Source organism: Eptesicus fuscus, chromosome 11, assembly GCF_027574615.1.
Source record: "Eptesicus fuscus isolate TK198812 chromosome 11, DD_ASM_mEF_20220401, whole genome shotgun sequence".
NCBI classification, from domain to species: Eukaryota; Metazoa; Chordata; class Mammalia; order Chiroptera; family Vespertilionidae; genus Eptesicus; species Eptesicus fuscus.
The window spans coordinates 91,741,461-91,764,838 of NC_072483.1; the positions used below are offsets into that span (position 1 = coordinate 91,741,461).

General features: G+C 50.2%; 3 protein-coding genes across 3 annotated transcripts in view; all 3 read right to left on the bottom strand.

Moving 5' to 3' along the window:
* Positions 1-8,496, bottom strand: part of ANKAR (ankyrin and armadillo repeat containing) — a 35,518-nt gene extending 27,022 nt beyond the window's left edge. The window contains exons 1-5 of the mRNA XM_054723565.1: positions 7,864-8,496; positions 5,949-6,386; positions 3,877-4,040; positions 2,842-2,945; positions 763-943 (exon numbers count right to left, since the gene is read on the bottom strand). Of these exons, the coding sequence (XP_054579540.1) occupies positions 763-943; positions 2,842-2,945; positions 3,877-4,040; positions 5,949-6,386; positions 7,864-8,464 (1,488 nt within the window). The 5' untranslated portion in view covers positions 8,465-8,496. The remainder of the gene's footprint in view (positions 1-762; positions 944-2,841; positions 2,946-3,876; positions 4,041-5,948; positions 6,387-7,863) is intronic.
* A 6,199-nt stretch (positions 8,497-14,695) lies between these two features.
* ASNSD1 (asparagine synthetase domain containing 1) lies at positions 14,696-17,629 on the bottom strand. Its single transcript, XM_008146572.3, has 3 exons — positions 16,181-17,629; positions 15,716-15,897; positions 14,696-15,044 (listed from the first exon to the last, which is right to left on the bottom strand). Exons 1-3 carry the CDS (start codon positions 17,627-17,629, stop codon positions 14,732-14,734), a joined length of 1,944 nt encoding a protein of 647 aa, XP_008144794.2. The 3' UTR covers positions 14,696-14,731.
* A 21-nt stretch (positions 17,630-17,650) lies between these two features.
* On the bottom strand, positions 17,651-21,526 carry ASDURF (ASNSD1 upstream open reading frame). Its single transcript, XM_054723564.1, has 4 exons — positions 21,376-21,526; positions 18,911-18,964; positions 18,319-18,394; positions 17,651-17,721 (listed from the first exon to the last, which is right to left on the bottom strand). Exons 1-4 carry the CDS (start codon positions 21,454-21,456, stop codon positions 17,651-17,653), a joined length of 282 nt encoding a protein of 93 aa, XP_054579539.1. The 5' UTR covers positions 21,457-21,526.
* Between the last annotated feature and the right edge of the window lie 1,852 nt (positions 21,527-23,378).

Sequence of the window (23,378 nt, forward strand, 5' to 3'; positions counted from 1 at the left end):
TTTCTTTGAGACATTCCAACTACTTAATATTTTAAAGTTAAACTAACAGGCTATTAAATATTTTTAATGTCTAGACAGTAAAACAAAGAAATGCTTGGTAAATGCCAGTGTATTCTTTGGAAGCGGTGAGCTCACCACCTGAGACACCAGCTGAGACGCCATGCATCGAGCCCTGCAGAAGCAGGTGCAGAGATCCGGGTGGGGACGCTGGGCTTGCGCCTCGGGTTTCGTTCCCAGGGGGAGCAGGCTCCACCAGGTGTGAGCAATGTGAAACTCCTTAGCTGGCTGCACCCCAAATTTCTCATTTGTAAAATAGGAGTGCTGACCAGACTACTGGCACCTTGAAAGAGTTTGTTGAAAGGATTTATACTAGTGCCTGGCATACAAAATTAGCACTTAATAAGTATGAGCCATCTATATTGTAAAAGGCCAGTGGCCATAACGCCATAATGACCAAACAACCGGTCACCAGGAGGTGCACTGATGCGTCTCGAGGCGTGGCAGGTCTGAGTCTTGCGCGATTTCGCGCGCCGGGCCTCTAGTTACTAATAGTAATCACAGTCCAGTTCATGAACAGGTTGCGTGGTAATCATGCCGGAAAAGTACAACCCAGAGCTTTTCAGGTGGTAACACGTGGGATTCTCATTTCATACGGGAAACGTTACTTAACCTCTGATTTGACCCTGAGATTAAACATTGGAGAGACACTTGACTGTGATATATAACTTCGTACACAAAGTTATGTGGTCATTACTGACATACCTTGCACTTCATAGCTTTCTTGAAACCAAATTTCTTCTTAAATTGTTCGTGTAACTGGGTATCTGTCAGCGGAAGCCTCTTGGGCCGCAGGTTGTTCACGATTTCGTTGATGGCTCCCCACCACTGCGTCTTGTACAGTTGCTGATAGAAAGTTTCCAGTTCAAAACAGATCACATAGTAGCTATTAAAAAAACAAATGTTAGAAAGGTGAGTTTTCCTGACTTTTTTTATACGCTGGTAAACCTTTACATTTCATAACCATTAAAGACAAAACTGTAGTTTAAGGTGTACTTGATAAGTACTTCAATAACGTGGTTATCGATGGCTAGTAACCAAGTCTTTCCATAAGGAGCATCTTCTCCATATTGGCCTTCTGGCGGACGCTGTGCTCCGGGCCCGGGCCCGGGGACTGCTGAGTTCGCTGGAAGCTCGAACTCTGGCTTGAAGGAACGCTGGTTTACCTTTTAACCGTGTGCTCACCTTCCTTTTACCAATGTGCGTGTTAACTCTTTAATCTAAGTATGCCTCCATGTGCTTTCTCAAGAGTCTGCCTTGAGCCCGGCCGGCGTGGCTCAGTGGTTGAGCGTCTACCTATGAACCAGGTAGACATGTCCAGAGGTCAAGGTTAGACATGTCCGGGTTGCGGGCTCGATCCCCAGTGCGGGGCATGCAGGAGGCAGCTGATCCATGACTCTCTCTCTCACCATGGGTGTTTCTCTCTCTCCCTCTCCCTTCCTCTCTGAAACCAGTAAAAATATATTTAAAAAAAGAACCCGCCTTGCGTGTGCCCTGGAACGGCGGTGTACTCCCTGCAGCAGGGACAGGGAAACCCCACCCTCAGTCAGACCACAGCCCGGGCCCTCTCAGCCTGGAGGAGAGTCACTGCTGGCTCCTTCCCTCGGTGAAGGGAGAGGTGGCCTTTCTCCCGGCTGCCACCCCATCCCGCGGGGGGGCGCCTCGGGGCCGCTCTCCCTCCGCCGAGGGAGCCTCTCCTGGCACCTGGGCTGTGTCAGATGCCTCTGGTCACGGCTGTCGACACGGCGGCCCTGACGGTGGCTCCCATGGCCCCTCACTTGCTGCTCAGTGGCCACCAGTCCCCCTGCGGGTGCAGAGAAGCCCACACACGGCACACATGTTCAGGGAGGTGAGTCGGGGACCGACTACACGCGGGGAATTCCTTGCCCAGGAGCTGGGGGGGGAGGGGGTCACGGGCCCCACGGGCAGTGAACGGAAGGTCTTGGGAAGCCCTCTGCTCTGAACGCGTCAGAGGTGATCTCCCCTCCCTGACCGCCCGCCAGCCCAGACGTCTGAACGCGAGGCCTCGGCATGGATGCAGGCACGTCCGAGGGCCCGTCCACACGTGTCTGAGGGGCCCTCCTTCCCGGGCACCGTCCTCCCCAACAGGGAAACCGGGACAGGGCTGCCACTGAAGGCTGCCTCCGCCCGCACCCGGCAGGCACAGGGCCCGCCCTTCCTCCAGGCCCGGCTTGGGGAGGGCCACCCCCTCACTAGGGGCCGCCTCCCTCACTGGGATCGGGGGCGGGGGTCCTGAACCCGCTCCGAGGGCCTTCCCATCAGTGCTGATGCGCTCGAGGACGTAAGGAGCTGTACGGGCCAGACGGCGTTCGCGGCGGGGCCACCGCTGAGGGCGGTCACACGGGGCCCCGCAGAGCGCGAGCAAACACCACACTCAGTGCTTCACTGGGCCCGGCCGGTGTGGCTCAGCGGATAGAGCGTCGGCCTGCGGACTGAAGGGTCCCAGGGTTCGATTCCGGTCAGGGGCGTGTACCTTGGTTGCGGGCACATCCCCAGTATGGGGCGTGCAGGGGGCAGCTGATGGATGTTTCTCTCTCATCGATGTTTCTAACTCTCTATCCTCCCTCTCCCTTCCTCTCTGTAACAAATCAGTAAAATATATTTTAAAAAAAGACTTTGCTGAGTCCGCTTGTCATGCAGGGGGTGTTGCTGAGCTGAGACCTCCAGCAGAAGGCTGTCAGCCAGCCTTGGAACTCTGGCCCGGGCCTGCTTCCCGCTAACGTTCAACAGCTGTGGCTGCTGCGAGGAACTGCGGGTCCTTACCTCTTTCCGTTAAATTCCATGACTGGTATGGAGTAATATTCTTTGTACCCGGAATCTTCCGCAAACGTGCTAGCGGCACAATCCTGTATTTTTTCCAGATTGTCCTACAATATGAGTTAGGTTAATAAAAAATGTCTTTAAACAAATCTAAACGGCTGTGATGTCTTTTGGATGAAATTTGATACATGCAAATGACAATTTTAAAAAGCTATCCCCTCAGACCCTCATAATAACTATATGTACCAGGTCCCTACTTTGGGAATGAGAAAAAAAATGTAAAAGACACGACACAGGAAATGACAATAGAAATGTATAACCTTGCCCTAACCCATTTGGCTCAGTGGATAGAGCGTCGGCCTGTGGACTGAAGGGTCCCGGGTTCGATTCCGGTCAAGGGCATGTGCCTTGGTTGCGGGCACATTCCCAGTAGGAGGTGTGCAGGAGGCAGCTGATCGATGTTTTCTAACTCTCTATCCCTCTCCCTTCCTCTCTGTAAAAAAATCAATAAAATATATACTAAAAAAAAAAAAAGAAAAGAAAAGAAATGTATAGTATTTATACTACATTCCAGATGAAGAATTATTTTTCCCAAACTCTAGAGCAGCGGTCGCCACCCGGTGATCCGTGGGCCACTGGTGGTCCGTGAGGTCCGGGAGGTTGGCGACGGCCGCCCTGGAGGCCTCTGCTCCCTCACGGGTCTCGGGGGAAGGAGAAGGACACGCAGTGAGTGGCCGGGACTCCGAATCCACTGTTTGGTTACGTGTCCTGGGGCCAATATTGCCCGTGAGAGGCCTGACCGTCTGTGCGGATGAGAGCCGTACTTAGCTTCCTGCCCATCTCTTCTCTGACACGCAACATGGTACCTTAGGCGCAGTTTGCGCTTCATTCACACGTGCCCCAAACGGCCTGGGAGAAGGAGTGCGAGGGGAAGACGATCATTTCGAGAGCTGCCGAGCGCCCGCTCCAGCAGAGACTTTCTGAGCGGAGAACGGGCCGCGAGAGCCAAACCGTCTCAGGAACAAGCAGCGCTCGCACCTGGAAAACTTGCAGCGCGTCCTCGATGGCAGGCGTGGTGATATCAAACTCAATCCCGCCGTGCACGTGGAAGTACTGGTGCTTCGTGAACTGGAAGTTCTGGCATTTAAAGTCCGGCCCGTAAATAAACGGAGGCAATTCTCGCTCGGTCTTGACCTTGTCGTCTCAAAAAGGAAAACAAACTGATTAAACAGCGAAAAGGGCAGGGAAACAACCACCTTTTGGAAATCTAGATTCTCATTTATGTAAACAAAGTGAAAAATCCACACAAACTGAAAAACTTGGCAACGAGATTCTATGCAATTATTTATGCTCTTGGTGTATATTTCAAACATTAAAATATATTTATGTCATACATTTTGGGGCATTTTCTGTAGTTTCATTGTACAGACATTCCCAAAGGACAGTCAAAACATTATTCTACTTATTGATTTCTATGTGTGAGCTCAACACTAAAATCTTACCTCCAATCATCAGCAAAGATTCGAAAATTGGTGCCTTAGAGAATCTTTGGTTAAATAAACAAAAACTTACCAGAACTAGAAATAAGTGGATATCTCTTACATGACAAAAATAACCAGCCCACTTCTCTGGAAAGTAATAAAACTGCACATAAAACATTTGTTTTAAAAAATAATTTTCTAAAATCGCAGTAAGGATTAGGTGTGTTCAGTACCTTCCCCTGTTAGCAGACTGTGGTTTCATCCACAGAAAGCACATCATGTCATTTGGGAAATGTAAAAGGGCGCACAGAAAACCGCTAAGATGGGGTAGCAGCCTGCTCTCACCACCTGGAGTGAGCCGGGAGCATCCCCTCTGAGCGCACGTGCTGCTCCTCACCGGAGTGAGAGGACCTCGCAGACAGGGCCACACCCTCTGCGCGTGGCCCTCCGCTCCTCACCCGCCCCGCCCCGCACCCCTGCCCCGGACAGCGCCGGCATGTCCCACTTCACACAGTTCACCGATACGATCCTCTTCACCATTCGAAGGCTCGTGACACACATGTTCACTGAGTGATTTGCAAGTTTCTACTGAAACGTTTCCATCCGAATAGAAAGCCCACGGGCGAAACTGTGTTTTCACTGGGGTGGGGAGAAGAGCCTGCACGTCCTTCCTGCCGGATTCCACGGAGGCGTGCTCCTATTTCGGCTCTCCAGTCTCCTCCATCGGTCTCTGTGCTAATTACAGGGCCATTTAGTAACATTTCAAAATGGGTTTTCCGACCTATGAACCAGGAGGTCAGGGTTCGATTCCTGGTCAGGGCACATGCCCGGGTCGCGGGCTCGATCCCCAGTGTGGGGCGTGCACCAGGCAGCCGACTGATGATTCTCTCTCTCCCTCTCCCTTCCTGTCTGAAATCAATAAAAATATATTTAAAAAATAAAATGTTTTCATCTCTTTTTCTGAAATGTCAGACATCCATGATCCTTCAGTATGCCATATTAATTCAGAATCAATTTCTAAACTTTCGTGAAAAACATGATAGAGAATTTTTTTTGTTTTTAATCCTCATCTGAGGATATTTTTTCCATTGATTTTTAGAGAGTGGAAGGAAAAGGGAGAGACAGAGAGAAGCATCGATGTGAGAGAGACACATCAATTGGTTGCCTCCCACACGCCCGACCAGGACCAGGAGCCTGAAACCAAGGTACATGCCCTTGATGGGAACGGAACCCGGGACCCTTCAGTCTGCAGGCTGACGCTCTATCCACTGAGCCACACCAGCCAGGGCGTGACAGGGATGTTGAGTGGACATGCACTGGCCTTCTAGATGGATTTGGGTGAGACAGGATATATCCTCAGTGTGGTCCAATCATAAACGTGGCATATTTCCCAATTTCTCAGGACTTGCTTTAAGTCTTATAATTGGTGTGCATATACACCAAGTACTGTGTACAAAGACCAAGGATATTTAAGGACTTTGGTAATTACTTTGGAGACGATATATCTTTTTTTCTTTCTAACAGGCCACAGTGAGGTTACATGCCTGGATTCACACACTAAAACACAGTTCAATGGAAACAGGAAATTATCGTGTATCTCTGTTTAACGTGACTCTACGTGCAGCTCACCGGAGAAGGGCGGCAGCAGACTGCTCAGATAGGGCACTTTCATCTTCTTCTTCAGACTCAGGAGAAACGGGGTCAGGAAACATATTAGCTTCAGGTACCCGATCCCTCTTCGGATCTCCCTTTTCTTCTCAAAGTGTTTCTGAATCACCTTCTGCTGGAGGTACAGCCGCTGCTGGAGCCGCTGGTAGGTGCAGATGTCCAGGCAGTCCTGGGTGCACTTGATGGCGTTGGTGAGCCAGAAGGCCGTGTCGAACACAAACACGTTCTCGCACTGCTGCACCTGCAGGGTGCTGAAGGTCAACTTCAGCAGCATGTTCTCGGCGTATTTCATAAACACCGCCGTTTCCTCCGGGGAATTGGGATTGTATGTTGGGTCTTCATTCATGTCCTCGTCATAGATCCCGTTAAAGTCGGGGTCATTTGTAATGTCGATCAAGCCTTCACAGGGTAAGAGAAACAGTTTAGAGAGTGGCAGGTCAGACACAGGGCTTCATGACCAAAGTCCTGACATGACAGGGGCGGGGTCATGAAATGCCAATCAAAACTGTGACAGTGAAAAGCAGGCAGGCGATGGGTAACTAAGCAGGGTAAAGAGAGATGGACAGGTGTAGAATTAAAAACAACAGATTTCCATTCTCCTTGTTTATTTATTTTTAAAAATATATATATTTTATTGATTTCAGAGAAAGGAAGGAAGAGGGAGAGAGAAATAGAAACATCAATGATGACAGAGAATCATTGATCAGTTGCCTCCTGCATGCCCCATACTGGGGATCAAGCCTACAACCCAGTTGCCCTGACTGGGAATTGAATCTCCTGGTTCATAGGTGACCTCCTGGTTCATAGGTCAATGCTCAACCACTGAGCCATGCTGGCTGGGCGATTTCCATTCTCTCTAAAGGAAAAGAAACACAATTCCATGGAAACAATAGTGTACGGTGCCAGGCGGGCACTGGAAATACTGGGGGGAACACTTTGTACAGGACATGACTGTCTAACCACCATGCTGTAGGCCTTAAACCCCTGGTCGGCAAACTGCGGCTCGCGAGCCGCATGCGGCTCTTTGGCCCCTTGAGTGTGGCTCTTCCACAAAATACCATGGCCTGGGCGAGTCTATTTTGAAGAAGTGGTGTTAGAAGAAGTTTAAGTTTAGCCTGCACCGGTTTGGCTCAGTGGATAGAGCGTCGGCCTGCGGACTGAAGGGTCCTGGGTTCGATTCTGGTCAAGGGCATGTTTCTTGGTTTCGGGCACATCCCCAGTAGGGGGCGTGCAGGAGGCAGCTGATGGATGTTTCTCTCTCAATGTTTCTGACTCTCTCTCCCTCTCCTTCCTCTCTGTAAAAAATTAATAAAATATATATATATTTTTAAAAAGAAGTTTAAGTTTAAAAAATTTGTCTCTCAAAAGAAATTTCAATCGTTGTACTTTGATATTTGGCTCTTTTGACTAATGAGTTTGCCGACCACTGCCTTAAACTAACACAAAATAATACTGAATGTAAACTGTAATTAAAAGACAAAATAAAGATAGAATATTGCCACTTATAATGTTACCCTTAATCTAGGCTTGAAAAAGCAGCTTAGAACCACAATGTATGTTTGACTAACGAAAGCCACTGGACACAGTGCCACACATTTCCCCTTCCACTCCCCATTCTTTTATTTAAAAGATTCAGTAAAAGCACTGAACATGCTACAGGGGATGCCCCGGGGCTTAGTGGCATCTGTCGTTTATACACAGGCATTTAGAGAATTATGGCCATTGGAAGGGAGGAATTTATACATTCGGCAAATCAAGAATAAATACCCATGAAACCAAATGCCACTAAAACACCAAAGCTTCGGTGGCTCACGCACATTATTTACGCTTAACTTCGATTCTCATGTCATTTATAAAACGCGCTCAATTCTCTTACCCGCCGAGCTGAACTCGGCGAAGATATCTTTGCTTGTCTGCGGCTTGCCCTCCGGGTCGATGTCCAGGATGGTCCGCCACAGTTCGGAGAACCGGGCCCGCTTTTCCTTGGGCATGTAGATCCCGTGCCACAGGGCTTTCAGCATGTAGTCGACGTTGATCAGAATCTGCCCAATTCTGGTATCAAAATAGGCCGGCGGTAGCTGGCAGGAAGAACTCTGGTCATAATTGGCCTCTAAGCTGATGCCCGGGATCTGGTTTAAGCAGTAAATGCCCACGGCCAGCTCGCGGATGATCTGGTGGACCTCTCTGTAGTCCAGGAGGGCCGTGGGGTCCACGGGCATGAGCAGGATGGTCCTGTTGAAGCCCACGTTGTTCATCTGGCTCATGATCCCGCTCGGGGAGTCCATCTGGAGGTGGACGTCCTCCTTGCCCGACAGCCAGCTCACCAGCGCGGTGGTCAGCAGCTCCTGCACTTCGCTCCGATCGTATTTCTCAAAAAAGGCAGAAGCGTTTCTCTGGACCGCTAAGTTCTCCAGGTAGGTTTCCTCATCCTGGACCTGATCAAATCTCTGCAGTCCTTTCTTGGGCAATCGTAACATATCTAATGCACCCTAGCGTGTCCTTTTGGGAAGTTTTCTGTAATAAATCAAAAGGGGGGAAAAAAAACCCACAAGCAATAAAATAAAGTTGGATTGCTCCGGAAAGACATGTGTTCCTTTCACCCTGACGGGGTTAACTGTTTTGAGGGAGGATAAGAAGAAGTGAGGACAGTCCCTTGGCAGGTGCAATAAAGGAAACGGTGAAAAATTACTAAACAAGGCCAAACAATTTCAGCTCTTTACAGCCAGCGAATGAATCCCAAGGTTTTATCTCCTCTACCCAAGGACACTGAGAGTCAGTGGTTAACACATTCCAGACTGGCCTGGGGCAGGCGGGCCTCGGTCCTGGTCCCTCTTGGCTGACAGTCTTTAAAAAGAAAGCTAACCGGAAAATAACCCTGACCCCTCTGTACGCTCCCTTTGAGGCATCAGCACAGTGAGGGACACACCTGGAAAGCTGATGGATATCTGTTAAGACCCTGCCCCGAGGTTCCCCTAGGATTCCCACCGGCTAAAGAAAGAAAAAGCCTCAAGACAGGGAGGCCCAGGCCCATGCCTCTCCCTCAGACGTGCGTCTCTGTGCCCTCGAAATCACCTGGACCTGTGAAATCCTTCCTACATGAACAGGAACCCACACACCCCCTGCTGGCATGAAGCGGCCCACTCCGGCCCCAGGCCCACCTGGTAACAGTTTCATGGTTAACCATTACATTTTCAATCTTTTAAAAAACATTTTTAAAAGTTAAAGTATAGTTAACATACAATATTATATTAGTTTCAGGCCCACAGAATAGTGATTCTACATTGATATACCATAGGAAGTGCTCACCATGATATGACTAGTAACCTGTCACTGTACAAAGTTATTATGATACTGCTGGCCGGTGTGGCTCAGTGGCTGAGCATCGACCTATGAACCAGGAGATCTCAGTTCGATTCTGGTCATGCCCGGGTTGTGGGCTCAATCCCCAGCAGGGGGCGTGCAGGAGGCAGCTGATCAGTGATTCTCTCTCATCATGGATGTTTCTATCTCTCTCTCCCTCTCCCTTTCTCTCTGGAATCAATAAAAATATATTTTAAAAAAACAAAGTTATTATGATCCTATTGACTATATTCCCTGTGCTGTACATTATATCCATGTGACTTATTTTGTAACTGGAAGTTGTACCTCTTATTCCCCCTTCACTTTTTCCACCTATTCTCCCAGCCCCCTCCTCTGACAACCATCCATTTATTCTCTGTACCTAGGAATCTGTTTCTGTTTTATGTATTTGTTTGTTTATATTCTACACATAAGTGAAATCGTATTTTTATTTCTCTGTGTGACTTATCTCACTTAGCATAATACCCTCAAGGTCCGTCTAGGTTGTCATAGTGGCAAGATTACATTCTTATTTATTGCTAAACAATATCCCATATACATCACACATTCTTTAGCCATTCATTTGTTGTTGGACACAGATTGTTTGCATCTTGTCTACAGTAAATAATGCTGCAGTGAACATGGGGTGAGTATATATTTTTTTAAATTTTTTTTTTATTGATTTCAGAGAGGAAGGGAGAGGGAGAGAGAGAAACATCAATGATGAGAGAGAATCATTGACCGGCTGCCTCCTGCACGACCCCCTACTGGGGATGGAGCCCACAACCCGGGCATGTGCTCCCAACCAGAATCAAACCCAGAACCCTTCAGTCCACAGGCCGATGCCCTATCCACCAAGCCAAACCAGCCAGGGCAGTATATCTTTTTAAGGTAGTGTTTTCATTATCTTCAGATAAATGCCCAGAAGAGGAATTGCTGGGTCAGATGGTAGATCTATTATATTTTTCAATTTGATCACAGCATAAGGAAATTGAAATTTGAATTAAAACCATTAAAATTGTGAAACCTTTAACATTAATCATGTTCTGCTTTTCTAAAGAAGTCAAAAGATACTAATACGTCCAAACGAAGTGTGTCTATCTGTGAGAAGCTAATGTTGCATACCTGTCTTTTGTTGGAGAGGCTTTGGGGCATATATTTATTTTATTGTTTTTAAGTAAGAAAATAAAAACCTGCTGAGAAGAAAAGGAAAGACAAGAAGTGCTTAACTTCCCATTTCTGGCAACTACCTAAGGACTGCTCTGCTCCTGGAGTAAGGATGATGCAGCCGCTGTGGGTTGGACACCTGCTGTCCGTCACCTCTTTGCACCATTAGTTCATCTCATCTGCTTGCCCCGCTTTCCCAGCGCTCTCCGCTGAAGCGCTGCCATCAGCTGGGACCGGGCAGACAGATTGCTGGGCCCATTGCAGATTCCGACTCAGTGCGGGGGGGGGGGGGGGGGGGGGCGGGGGGTGTTGGGGAGGCAGAGAAGGTGCTTTTCTGAGAAGTTAGGGGGTGCTGCTGCTGGCAGGACACTGGGGAACCCCACGCTGAGAGCCAGGCCCAGGCACCCCGCTCACAGGCGCAGAAACAGGGACAGGGCGGTGACAGACGTGCCTGGGGCTCCCACCTTCGCGATCAGGACCGCCCAGGCCTGTCCCCGAGCACGGCCGAGCACGGCCAGGACCTGCGGGGCAGGGCCCGGGGGCCAGGAGGAAGGGCAGCCGACTCCCAATGGTTGTTGTCTTGTCCACGTGGGGCCGGGGACCCCTGGGCAGAACCCCGTGGCAGGAGCCCCCTCACCCCAGAGCCTGGGGAGGCCTGCGCGCCCCATGTGGCCGCCCTGCCCTGGGGAGCCCTCCGCGGGGCAGAGCTCTTGGCCTCCAGGATCCCCTCCCCGCACTCCACCCCGCGCTGTTGCACCTGCCCCACCCTCACCCCCTCTTTAAACTCAGCCTCTCCTCACCTCTGCTTACCAGGCCTCTCTACTACCTTTTACTCCACGAAGAAAACCAGCCAGCCAGCCAACCAGCCAGCTAACCAACCAGCCAGCCAACCAGCCAACTAACCAACCAGCCAGCCAGCCAACCAGCCAGCCAGCCAGCTAACCAACCAGCCAGCTAACCAACCAGCCAGCCAGCCAACCAGCCAGCCAGCCAACCAGCCAACTAACCAACCAGTCAGCTAACCAACCAGCCAGCCAGCTAACCAACCAGCCAACCAGAAGCCGGCAGAGGCCACGCCCAGGCTCTCAGGCCCCCGGTGGGCCCCGCATCAGCAGCTCTCCCTCCCAGGATGGAACTCCTATTGTGACGGGACCTGGAGACCCTGGAACACAGGCGCCCAGCGGCAGGCGCTGCGGGGACGGTGCCCACGCAGGTGCGTTTCCTGTGACAGACGTGGGATGAGCGGGCACAGGAGGGGGAGCCGGCCGAGACGGGGCTGGGAGAGGCGGCCCTGAGGGGACCTTCAGCTGAGCCTGGGGTGAAAGGGCTGTTCAGGCGAAGGCCAGGGGAAGTACAGGGCTGGGGAGCAGGTGCTGAAGCACTGACTCGGGAAGAAAATGGCCATTTTTGAGAAACTGAATAGCACCTTGCACAGAGAGAGAACTGGGCACCAAGTGAGGCCACAGCGGTAGCTGCGGGCCAGATCATGCGGCTGCTGAGTTAAGGATTTTGAACTTCATTCCAAAAGCATAGGCTCGGGTGGTGGCAGCAGAGGCCGGGGAGAGGCTAGAGCGGAGGCGCTGGGGATGGGGCCTGTGGACCTGAGAAGGAATGAGGGGCCTGTGGATAGGATGTTGAGAAGAAGGTGAGGTTGTTCAGAGCAACAGGCGGTCAGCGCTAGATTTCAGAGTTGGGTTGTGGACATATTGACCTTGATGCACCTGTGACATAACCAGGTAGAGATGTCAGCTAGGCCTGACACACTCGGGTCTGGCTAACTGTAGCCATGGGGGTTAGATAGATACATTTGGGAGGTTTGGGTAGTTGAAGCCAGGGGGAAGGGCTGAAATCGCCAGGGGCGAGGAGAGAGTTGAGAACCCAGAATGGAGACCCAGAGAACCCGCTATTTAAAGGTCAGGTAGAGAGGGTGCAGTCAGCAGACAAAGAGCAAGTGGCCAGGAGGGCAGCAGCAAAGCCAGGATTGGTGGCAGGAGCCAAGAGAAGTGTTTCAGGAACCGGGGACTGGCCAGCCTCGCTGCCAGGGCCAGGGAGACGCGAACGGAAACTGTCCACTGAGCTTAGCAACATGGAGGTGTCTGGGCAGAATTTCTTACTCCAATTATATCAGATGTTAGCGATTTTAAAAACTTTATATACTGATTTTGAGAGAGAAATGTTGGTTTGTTCTACTTATTTATGCATTCATTGGGTGATTCCTCTACGATCCCTGACCAGGGATCGAACCCTGGCATATCAGGATGATGCTTTAACTGAGTTATCTGGCCAGGGCCTTTATAGTTTAGCTATTTTAAAGCCCCAAAATTCAACCTAGTAAATTTTAAAACCTATTGGCATTACTGATGGATTCTGGGTTGGCAGTATCCAATCTAGCAAACAGAAGGAAGCTCTGCGGAGTTTTTGCCGGTAGACGGAAGGTGAAGAGGATGGATCATTTCAAGCAAGGTCAGCTTCCGTAGGGAAAGGCAGGGGTCGCATCAGGCAGCTTGCCTCACTGACCAGGAAATGCCAGACTGATTGGCCTAGAAACCCCACTCCTGGAGAGGCGGAGCTGAACCCCAGTGACCCCATGTTCGGCCTGCTGTTTCTTCTTAACGGCTGCTATGGAGGTAAATAAATGCATGATTGTTGTTCCAGGGCAAGGGATGTCAAAAATCATTCCTTATGAGACTTGTGTGTTTGCAATTATGAAGCGTGAACAAAAATGTGAATTCCTCTAGAAGTTTTTTGTTCAGGTACCCAGATGGTTTGTTCCAAGTGTCTCAAATCTCGGGAAAGATTGTTCCTGTAAGGGTTAACGTAGCACTTTTCCCAGAGTTTATGGGATTAATTACCAAGAAGGCTGTCAACAACCAGGCCCTCTGGGGACTAAAGAAAAAACAACACACCAACAAGCAAAACAAACATGCACAGAGACCTGCTGGAGCAGATGACCTGGAGACTCCCTAGAGGTTCAACCAACTAGATTGTTAATCCAGTAAAGCTCACAGAATAGCGCCTGGCACGTGCAGCAACTCTATAAATGACAGCTGCTTTCAGTACTGAACTGTAGTATTATAAAGATTATCACACTCACCTCTAGGCTGCTCGAGCCAACCTCTTAGTCTACCCCCTCCCAACATGGAGCAATGTCAGATCAGTGCTCAATGTCAGACACCTGAAGTTGTCTGCCTTTAGGTGGAGAGGAAAGCTACTCAGGTTAATACCTAAATCTGGTTTGAACATTGCATTCACCAGGGAATCAATTCAGGGCATGTGAAAGTCTTTGACAGAAATGTTTGTTGTACACGTATCCTAATTTTTCTGATTGAAAGAATCAAAGTATGTCCATCCCAGAAAGTGTGTCAGCCCTAACTGGGGACAGATCCCCAACAGTGACCTTCGTATGGTCACAGCTGAAAAATGTGGGTGGATGTCGCACTGGAGTGGTGAGCCAGTGAAAAGGTGGAGAGGGCGAGTGTGGGTGGGAGGCGAGAGATAAGGAAGGAAGAGGAAGTCCAGGGCCGTGCATTTCAAATGGCTGTAGGCTGGAATATTCTAGATAATGAGAAGAGGATCCAATAGTGGGGAGGCTAAAAACGTGGGGGAGGAGCGTGAAGCTCCTGAAGGGCAGGGAGGGCTGAGATGCGGAGGCCCAGCCTTTGACGGGGGACTGCCATTCCCCTTCCTAAAGGCGAGAGGGAGAAAGGAGAGGGCACTGCAGTGAGTCCAAGTCCTGGGGTTGGAAGGCGGAGGCGGCTCTCGGCCTGGGGACGGGCTGCCTGTGAAGGAGCTGGGGGTTGGCTTTGTGGGACAGGAGAATGTTTGAGTCAAGGGTCTGAGTGGGAAAGTGAGTTGCCTGAAGAGACGTAACAGAAGTACCACGTATTGCTCAGGAATGTGAACCTCAAGCAGCGTTTGAACCTTAGTTCTCTCACCTGTCAATAGGGTCCCTGTACGCCGTGTACACCATGACCCTGACAACAACAAACGAGTTATGTTTGGATGGAGCTACATGAAGTCAGTGAAGGCTGCCTTGTTCAGTGGGGCATTTCCGTGAAGGGTTCAAAGCAATGGCAATATCGGTTTAAAACCTCTAAGTTGTTCTTTCAGGCATAATCATTCTTTCTGTAGTCTGTCAATATGACTAGATTGGTTATGTTAAGCTGCACAGTGAATTCTAAAATTACCATATTATACAATAATAGAGCAGCAGTGTTTTATTTTTATGTAATTGTTATTTAGTGAACGTTATTACATTGTGGATATTGTGTTTTAGTCTCCTTCCCAATGGAAAGGTTTTCTAAGGAAATGACTTGGAGCCTTCCACACTTATCAGATGCCTTTTCGTTCCTCTTTTCCAGTTTTGCAATTCTGGATCCAAACTGCATGGCCCGTTTCGGCAGCAGAGCAGAGGCTGTGAGGCCGAGTTCCATGGCTGCAAGACGCAAAATCAGTTTCTCGCCAGTCCCTCGGGGTAAAGTCAAGTTTGCCTTTTCCCAAACTGGTAGGGAATTTAGAAAGGAGACAACATTTTCATCCAGGAAAGGAAATCTAGAATAGATAGATAAATACAACACTATTAAAAAATAAAATCAACCTGTTATAATTACTTCTGCATTTTATTCACTATATTAAAATTTATAGTATAAAATTTTTGAGGGTACTATTTTTCTTATCTCTCTCTCTCTCTCTCTCTCTCTCTCTCTTCTCTCTCTCTCTCACACACATACACCCTTCAAAAGGAAAACATTTTACAGACTTTGTATTGTGGCATTCTCTCTTTATAATGAAAACTTGAAGATGATTAGAATAATGACATAGTGGTCAAAATTTCACATGTGTCAGAACTGGCAATGTGAGAATGACAAAGGTATAAAGGAAACCAGAGCCCCGTGAAAGCAAGAAAGGAGTGAGAGAGAGACAAGGAGGAAGTCTGAGAGTGGCTGTGTTATGATGCTCCAAACCCCACAAGCTTGCTTGGACACCTGCTCCTGCATGCTGTGTCCTTGTAGTCAACTGCCACATAGTAAATTAACCACCAGAACAAATTTCTCCTTCTTTTCACAACCAAATGACACATCGTCCCTTCCTGCTGTGTTTGCTATAAACCCGACATTATTGTTGCCACGGTTATGCACTTGGACAGTCTCCAAAGGAAAACAAGGAACCCAGTCTCCCTCTACAGTCTATTGTTTTTACAAACTCACACAGACTCCGGTTACCTTGCCTCTTTTCCATGATCACCAATCACTCTGTCATCACGACCAAGGTTTCTAGAAGAGATCCGAGCCAGCTCCATCTCAATCTCCTTGTTCAGTCCCGCCAGGCCGTGCGTCTGAAAGCGGGCACGATGGCGAGAGTAGCCTGCGAGCTGCTCGTCCGCCCCGATCCCCGTCAGCACGACCTGTGATGGTTAAAGAAACCCGCACTGAGCTGCCATCACCACGCAGTACAGAGAGGAAGATACACGCAAAGCTTCAAGTTACCACCTCAACCATCACGTTGTCAGAGAAGAACCACTAGACAAAGTCGTTAACATAGTAAAATATGCCCAAACTATAAAAAGTCCTATGCATTGCGCTGTAGTTTAAATGCAACTAAAATTTGCTTTATTTTTACACCCTGAATGCCAAAAGCTGCGAGGGCGAGAGCAGGGCCGAGAAACGGGGGGAGAGATGGGGCCACACCTTTGCCTGGCTCCGATACGGCCTCACGCCCCCCGGGGCCACGAGGCAGCCAGCTCCCCGGGCAGCGAACCAGACGGCACAGCCGATGCTGTCGTCCAGCACCGTGTCCGAGGGCTGGACCAGGTGGCGTATGTGAGCTCTCCTCAGCTCCTGCAGTTCTTCCAGAGAAACGTTAATTTCGACCAGATTCCACGCCCGGGCCGGGCTAGCGGCTTGCAGCTCCTTCAGGCCCGCTCGGCCCGTGGCTCGGTCGGGGGCACCGGCCCACTTTCCAGGACCGGCAGCAGCATCTGGAGTTGACTCCTCAGACGGCATTTCACCATTTCCCTGTTTTCTCCCTTTGTTGCTAGAACTGGCTGGGGTGGCCTTTTCTTTAGTCATGAAAGCCACGTTCAGCAGGTCAATGGGTTCATCTAAAGGAACGTGACGGTCAGCAAGGGCTGCAATGACCATGGAGTCAACACCCCCAGAGAACAGGATTGCAACCTTTGCTTTCCGGTCACGAGGTTCCAAAACCGCGCTCGGGGGCAGGTCTCCCTCCCGAGGCAAACACGAGACTCGCTTCCTGACTGCGCTGCTCAGGACAGCGATGAGCTGCCCCACCACCTCCTGCGTGTGCCCGTCCGTCAGCAAGGCCCGCAGTGTCTCCCCGGCGGGCGGGCAGCTGGAAACGCCAGCGCGGGCAGCAGCAGCTGGAGCTGGTGGCAGCATCACATTGAGAGGAGCCACAGGCTCTCTCAGACACAGCGTGGCTTCGTTTGCTGCCACGGATACGAACGGTGGCAGGCTGGCTGACGCCCGAGCCAGGCGATCGTCACATTCTCTGGTAACGTTCTCCTTAGAAATGGATCTCCACGGATACAGTTTTAAAACCACAGATTTGCAGATGGAAGTAGATTTGAGATCGATTCTGAAAATTCCAGATGCTGGAACTTCTCGCCATTGGTTGGCCACTTCCGATGTGTGGGAGCCAACTGAAGAGAGGCAGAAACTCATGCCCAAGTTACTAAAATGCCACAGCAAGCTCCGGCGGCCAAAGAAATCCCTCCCAAACCACAGGTGGTGGTGAGACGCTTGGTAATAAATAAAAGACCAAGGACCCTGAACTTCCGAGAAGAGCGACAAAACGTCAGACTCATCCTGACACGAGGAGAGACAGTTAAACATTATCTGAGCGTCATTCTCTTCGGCTTCCACCTGCACTCCGCTGAAGACTTCTCCATTCCACAGGAACACGTCGCCCCTCTCACCTTCCAGCGGCTGGGCAGTCAACGCCCCTCTCAGGTGAAGGACGTGACCCGAAAACAGACACTGGTAGTCAGCATCCAACCTTACCAACTGTCTGCTACTATCGGGTCCCCGTCGTTGAAGGTTACACAGCAAATCCTCTTTCAAATCTTTGTTGAAATGTTCAAGAGAAAAGCTGACAGAACAACAAATGCCACACATGGTTACGTGAATTCAGGTGGACTATTTCCTGATCTTGGTCTTCTCTGAGTTTTCTATTTCTTGGTATTCTTTTTTCAGCTCATCCAATATATCTGTGGGGGGAATGGAGAAGAATATTAAGTAAAATAAATAAACCTAGTAATTCGCAGGATGACAATTACTAAGATCAAACCATTTGAGTACAATGCAGCGTGTTAGTGCAAATTAACAGTTTACAACAGGCTTCTCACGATGAATGTTACCCTCTTAGGAAACTAGTTTCTGTACGTTAAATGCTTATTTTGGCCCAGGCGCTGGGCTATGCACTTTACCTAGACCATCTCATTTAAATCCCACCGGACTGTGGAGGCTCAAAGTAATTCATGCGAAATGACAAAGGTTTTGGAAAGTGGTAGAATAGTTTCTATCTAGATCATCTCAAACTCTAAAGCACATGTCAGTAATCAGTGCTGTCTAACACATCCTTGTATTTCTACCTGATTTTATCTTTACCATAAGCTCATCTTTGGAAGGCTAACTTGAAGAAAACCAAACCACTGCACTGACTTTATTAACAGGTGTACCATCGCCCAATCTTTAGATAAATACTTCAACATTCAGATGCAGAGAGGACATTTTAGGCACTGCCATGAAATTCTACAGAAAGCCTATATCCTGTGCATTTCCATATAATATGACAAAAAACTTACTTTTGCTTTCAGAAAGCATTTCGGTTCGGTCGGCAAGAAAGAATATGTTGCTGTTCTGTTGCTGCCTGTATACTTTCTGCAAAACACAATTTAGGCCAATATTACGATTTGATCTAAAAAGCAGCAGATGTTAAAACTCTGAACCCTGTCATTACTTATTCTTGAATTTCAGTAACATTCAGAACAGTACCGTCACATAATAATAAACAAAGTTACTCATTATCCTGCCATTGCTACCATTAACTTTGAGGTGAAATGCTTTTTTCTCTGCATATACCATTTTTCTTTAACAAAAACAGGCTCCTATAACTACAGATTTCTAACTTGCTTTTGTCAATGAACAATATATTGAGAACATTTTTCTTATATGTGTTCTTTTACAAAATTACTGTATGGGTAAAACATATTAGTTTATTTAAGGTGTTACCAACTTTTAACTATTATAAATCACCTAGAGTCCCGGTGCACTAAATTCATGCACTGGGGTGTGTGTGTGTGTGGGGTCCCTTAGCCTGGCCTGTGCCCTCGCAGTCTGGGAACCCTCAGGGGATGTCTGACTGACGGCTTAGGCCCGCTCCCCTTTAATACTCACCCGGTTCTTCTTCAGGTTAGAAAGTTCATCCACAACAATTTTTTGTTCTTTAATCTATTGAGATAAAGAAAAACTTCTTAAATCAAAGTCCGCTCCCTGGGGGCTCATTAGAAGTAGAGATGGGACAATGGGCTAACTGGGCTGATTGCCCAGATGGCCAGCCTGTGGGACAGTCTTCTCAGCGGCGGCTGTGGGAGGTGCAGAGGACACAGCATTGCACTCGCCAAGTGCTGTCCAGCCCACTGAGTCCAGACGCGGGGTTTGGTATTGGTAATGGGCACAAGCAAGGCCAGTGTATACACTTTGCTTAAAACAGACAAAATGCACCCGTTTTCAAACGATTTCTTTTAAGTTATGTTTTAGCTTTTTAAATAAAGATTAGCAAATGCAAAGAGGAGCGTCGGCTACTCTCCCCCCCGTCCCCCCCAATACCAATGCTTCTCATGATTTATGCACGAAATGGTGCAGCTGGGCATTCGGAGCAAGCAAGTAGCACTAAATGCCCTACCTGGGGCGGTAAGACCTCTCACCCTCCATCTCTGCTTTAAGACTAGCACAGCGCTGGCAGGCGAAGGCGGCCTCACTTCTTAGCAGGAGAAAGGGCCCCACTAAGTGGGAAGGAAGGTTTTTTCTAACGCTCTTCAGTAACGGTGGCTACTTTGTGAACATGACCTCTAAACCGCGCTGACAACCTCTGCCCGACCTCACATACCCCAGGGCTCCGCCACACTCCAGTGTAAGTGGCTTGCCATGGAGTCATCAGCGTGGCCTGTGCGGTTTTGAAAATTCACCCCTCCCAGGAGTGTGTTCCCTGTCTCTCCAGTTCACAGCCAGTATAATAACTGACTATATGGGCTTGAATTCCAAGACCCAATTTGTGCAACCTTGACACCTGTGTTTGAACAATGCTTTCCCATTCACTTTAGAAATGGCAGGTATACATCCATTTCTCTTCACTTCAAGGAAACAAGGAAACGACACGGGGACCAGAGACCTGCCTGAGATAGAACAATTTGTTCAGGACAGAACCAAGAATCCAGGGCGTCCCATCCCTGAATGGCCACAGCCATCCCCAACTCCAATACATTTTTAAAGGTTTTGGCTGTCAATGGCAGGTAAGGTATTATATTGGCTCCTCTCTCCCCTCCCCCTTCTTTTGGGTAGAAGAGTGACAATCAGCTATGTGTTTTAGGATCACTGCTCTGGCTAAGGTGGAGAACAGACCGGAAGGAGGTAACACGGATGAGAGACCAGTTAGGAGCCCTGGAGGGCTCAGGATGGCGGTAGATGAGGCAGCTGGTGAAGGCCGGTAAGGGTGTACACCAGGCATGTCAAACTCCGGCCCACAACAAATATTTTTGTGGCCCAGCCAATATAAGGGTATGTAAGAAACATTTTAATAAAAATTTCATAACTTAATTTTTACAATATCCTGTTACACATAATTATTAATAATGAACTACAACGTTCGCTAATGACTGATTACTATAGTCATGTGCATTCATTTCCTTTATGTGCCTTACTCTCAGGTGCACCATTTCTCTCCACTAACACCAGCAGCGAATATTTTAGCAGCCAATGGCCATGTCATTAGTCTTGGACTGACTTGTTTGGTGTGCGCAACGGGAAATATTTCGCTTTCGGAGAACAAGAAAAATAGGTTTATTTGCATATACTTATTAATTTGTGCAGTTATTCAGTGTCTGGTAAGTGAATGTTAAAGAAAAAATATTTTTATTAAAATATTATTTTATGTTAACGACGACTCACTTATTTCAGCCCTTTGCATTCCGCATGTCTCTATGGAAACAAACCTACGTTTCGATGAAAATGGAAGCTTTTGTGTTTTGCGGCCACTTCCACTTACTCCTTGTTTGGCCCGTGGGAGCCTGGGAGGGTGCCGTGCTGGGGGTGCGGTGATGGGTGAAGGGACATGTGGCAGGAGCTTCAGCAGCAGAGGGGTGGGACTTCCGGGTGGACGGCCAGGGTGGCCGCCGAGTTCCTGGAGGGATGGAGGTGCCGCTTTCCCGCCTGGAGAACGTCCGCGGCCCGTCTGGGGTGGGCCGTGTTTCTCCAAGTTTCCTCCCACCCAAATCTCCGCCCGCTGCCGGTTGGCTGGCTGTGGCGGGTTTCGGGGTCCCCCCCCCACAGGAGCCCGCAGAGCCGGGAACCAGAGGGGCAGGCTGCCCCTCCCGCTGGCTCCGGGGCGGAGCGCGGACCCCGAACCGGGAGGTCACGGCTCCATCCCGCTCCGGGCTCGCCGGTGGGGGGCGCGCGGGAGGCAGCCCACCCGTGAGTCTCCCTCTCCGTGGATGTGTCTCCCCGCCCCCCCTTCCTCGGAAATGATCTTCCAAAGGAGCGAGGCGCTGGGCCAGCCGGGACCGGGCCGTGCTGCGCGGCGGGCCTGCGCGGGGCCCTGGCGCCCGCCCCCCAGCCCCGGGCCCTCCCGCGCCGCCCGCACTCACCCTGCTGCTCAGGTCCCCTCTGCCGGGGGCAGCCGGGCCCGCGCCGTCCTCGGGGCGGGACTCCCGGACGGGCACCTCCATGGAGCACGCCGCCCGCAGCCCCAGGGCCCGCGCGGACACGCGCCCCGGCCCCGCCCACCTCCGCTCCCGGGCCGGAGCCCCTCCGACGGCGCCTGCGCGCTCGCTGGGACGCCTGCGCAGTTCGGGTCTGGCGTGGGCGCGGGCCGGCGCGTGCGCACTGCTGCTCCGGGCGCGCGAGCCGGAGCCGGAGCCGGAGCCGGGCGGTGAGGTGGGAGCGGCCCCTGGCGGAGCCGCGGAGAAGCGCGCTGTGACCCGCTCCCCGCGCCCCGAGACCGTGAGTGTGGGCGCCCCCAGGGGGCAGCTCGGGGAGAGGGGACTTCTCAGTCACTCCAGAGAGCGGTTGCTGGGGCGGAGCTGCACCCACCTGGTCACTGTTTGTTGGTTTGGTCTCAGGGTTAAAAATGGATGCCCCCCCAGATTGGTGCCGCCCCAGAGTGATGCCCGGCTGAATGGGAACCTCAGATAAAGGAGTAACTTTTTAGTTCAGTGCCTCCCACACCATGTGCACTAGCGCTCCTCTGGGGAAAGTTACCCAAAACCTGGGGACGGGCAAGAGGTCCGGGCTGGTTTGGGGGCTTTATTTTCTTGCAACGTCTTTTTTTTGGATTTTGGTGTCAGGGTAGTGGCTTCATACAGTCAGTTGGGATGTGTTTCTTCACGTGTGTGTGTGTGTGTGTGTGTGTGTGTTTCTTTATATCTATCTATCTATATCTATATATAGATATAGATATTATTGATTTTTTACAGAGAGGAAGGGAGAGGGACAGAGAGTTAGAAACATCGATCAGCTGCCTCCTGCACACGCCCCTACTGGGGATGTGCCCGCAACCAAGGTCCATGCCCTTGACCGGAATCGAACCCGGGACCCTTGAGTCCGCAGGCAGACACTCTGTCCACTGAGCCACACCGGCCAGGGCCCTCTCCGTGTTCGTGAGAAGTGTGTGAGTTAATAGTATTTCTTCTGTTCACACGGCAGAGGACTTGCCGGTGGCGTCCTCTGTGCCGCCGTTTCCTTGTTGGAGCCCGTTATCTCCATTTCTTTAGCCGCCGAGGACTGTCCGGTGTGCGGTGCTCCGCGGGCTCTGTCTGGGTCCCTCGGGGAGCTGGTCCCCGTCCCGGGTGTGCACGGCGAGGGCGGCTGGCTCGGACCTCCTGCCCTGGCTCCCCTGAGCACCCGGGGCTCCCCTGTGTGTGTGGTTCCCACCGGTCCTGTCCTCTCACACCGGTTCACGTCCAACTTCAAAACGTCAGGGGCTGATTTAGCCGAGTTTCCCTCCCAGCTTCTGTGGCGTCCGGTGGAGCCGTCCCAGGAGGAAGTGTCCCTTAGACATACAGTATGGGTTTTAAATGTATCCTTATTGGTTTCCGAGCGGAAGAGAGATAGAAGCATGATGAGAGAGAATCATGGATCGGCTGCCCCCTGCACGTCCCCTACTGGGGATCCAGCCAGCAACCCCAGCACGAGCCCTTGGCCAGAATCGAACCTGGGACCCTTCAGTCCGCCGGCCAGTGCTCAGCCACTGAGCCACACCAGCCAGGGCTGACTTCCTTTATATTTTGACTTAGTTTGTGACCCTGTGATCTCAGTTCTCCAGTGAGTGCAGGAGAAGTTGTGATTTTGTAGATCATCCATTTTTTGTTGTTCTGGACGACCATCTGTTGGGCTTTCCACAACTTAAAAGGAAGCTTGAAGTCTAATCATATAATTGCTTTTAAAATTTCTATTTATTTTTAAAACTATTTACATATATTTTTAAAGCTCTGGTACATTTACTATGTTTTTTATCAATTTCAGAGAGGAAGAGACAGGAGAGAGAGAAACATCAATGATGAGAGAGAATTATTGATTGGTTGCCTCTAGCACGCCCCCTTCTGGGGATGGAACCCAAAACCCCGCCATGTGCCCTGACCAGGAATTGAAC

Excerpts from the sequence above, each read along its gene's own strand:
- ASNSD1 (XM_008146572.3), bottom strand. The coding sequence starts at position 17,629 with ATGTGTGGCATTTGTTGTTCTGTCAGCTTTTCTCTTGAACATTTCAAC. Across the intron at positions 15,898-16,180 it reads CGTATCGGAGCCAGGCAAAG|GTCGTGCTGACGGGGATCGG; the intron begins GTGTGGCCCCAT and ends TAACCATCACAG. Across the intron at positions 15,045-15,715 it reads GATCATGGAAAAGAGGCAAG|ATTTCCTTTCCTGGATGAAA; the intron begins GTAACCGGAGTC and ends TATCTATTCTAG.
- ASDURF (XM_054723564.1), bottom strand. The coding sequence starts at position 21,456 with ATGGAGGTGCCCGTCCGGGAGTCCCGCCCCGAGGACGGCGCGGGCCCG. Across the intron at positions 18,965-21,375 it reads GAGGGGACCTGAGCAGCAGG|ATTAAAGAACAAAAAATTGT; the intron begins GTGAGTGCGGGC and ends TTATCTCAATAG. Across the intron at positions 18,395-18,910 it reads CTAACCTGAAGAAGAACCGG|AAAGTATACAGGCAGCAACA; the intron begins GTGAGTATTAAA and ends TGTGTTTTGCAG.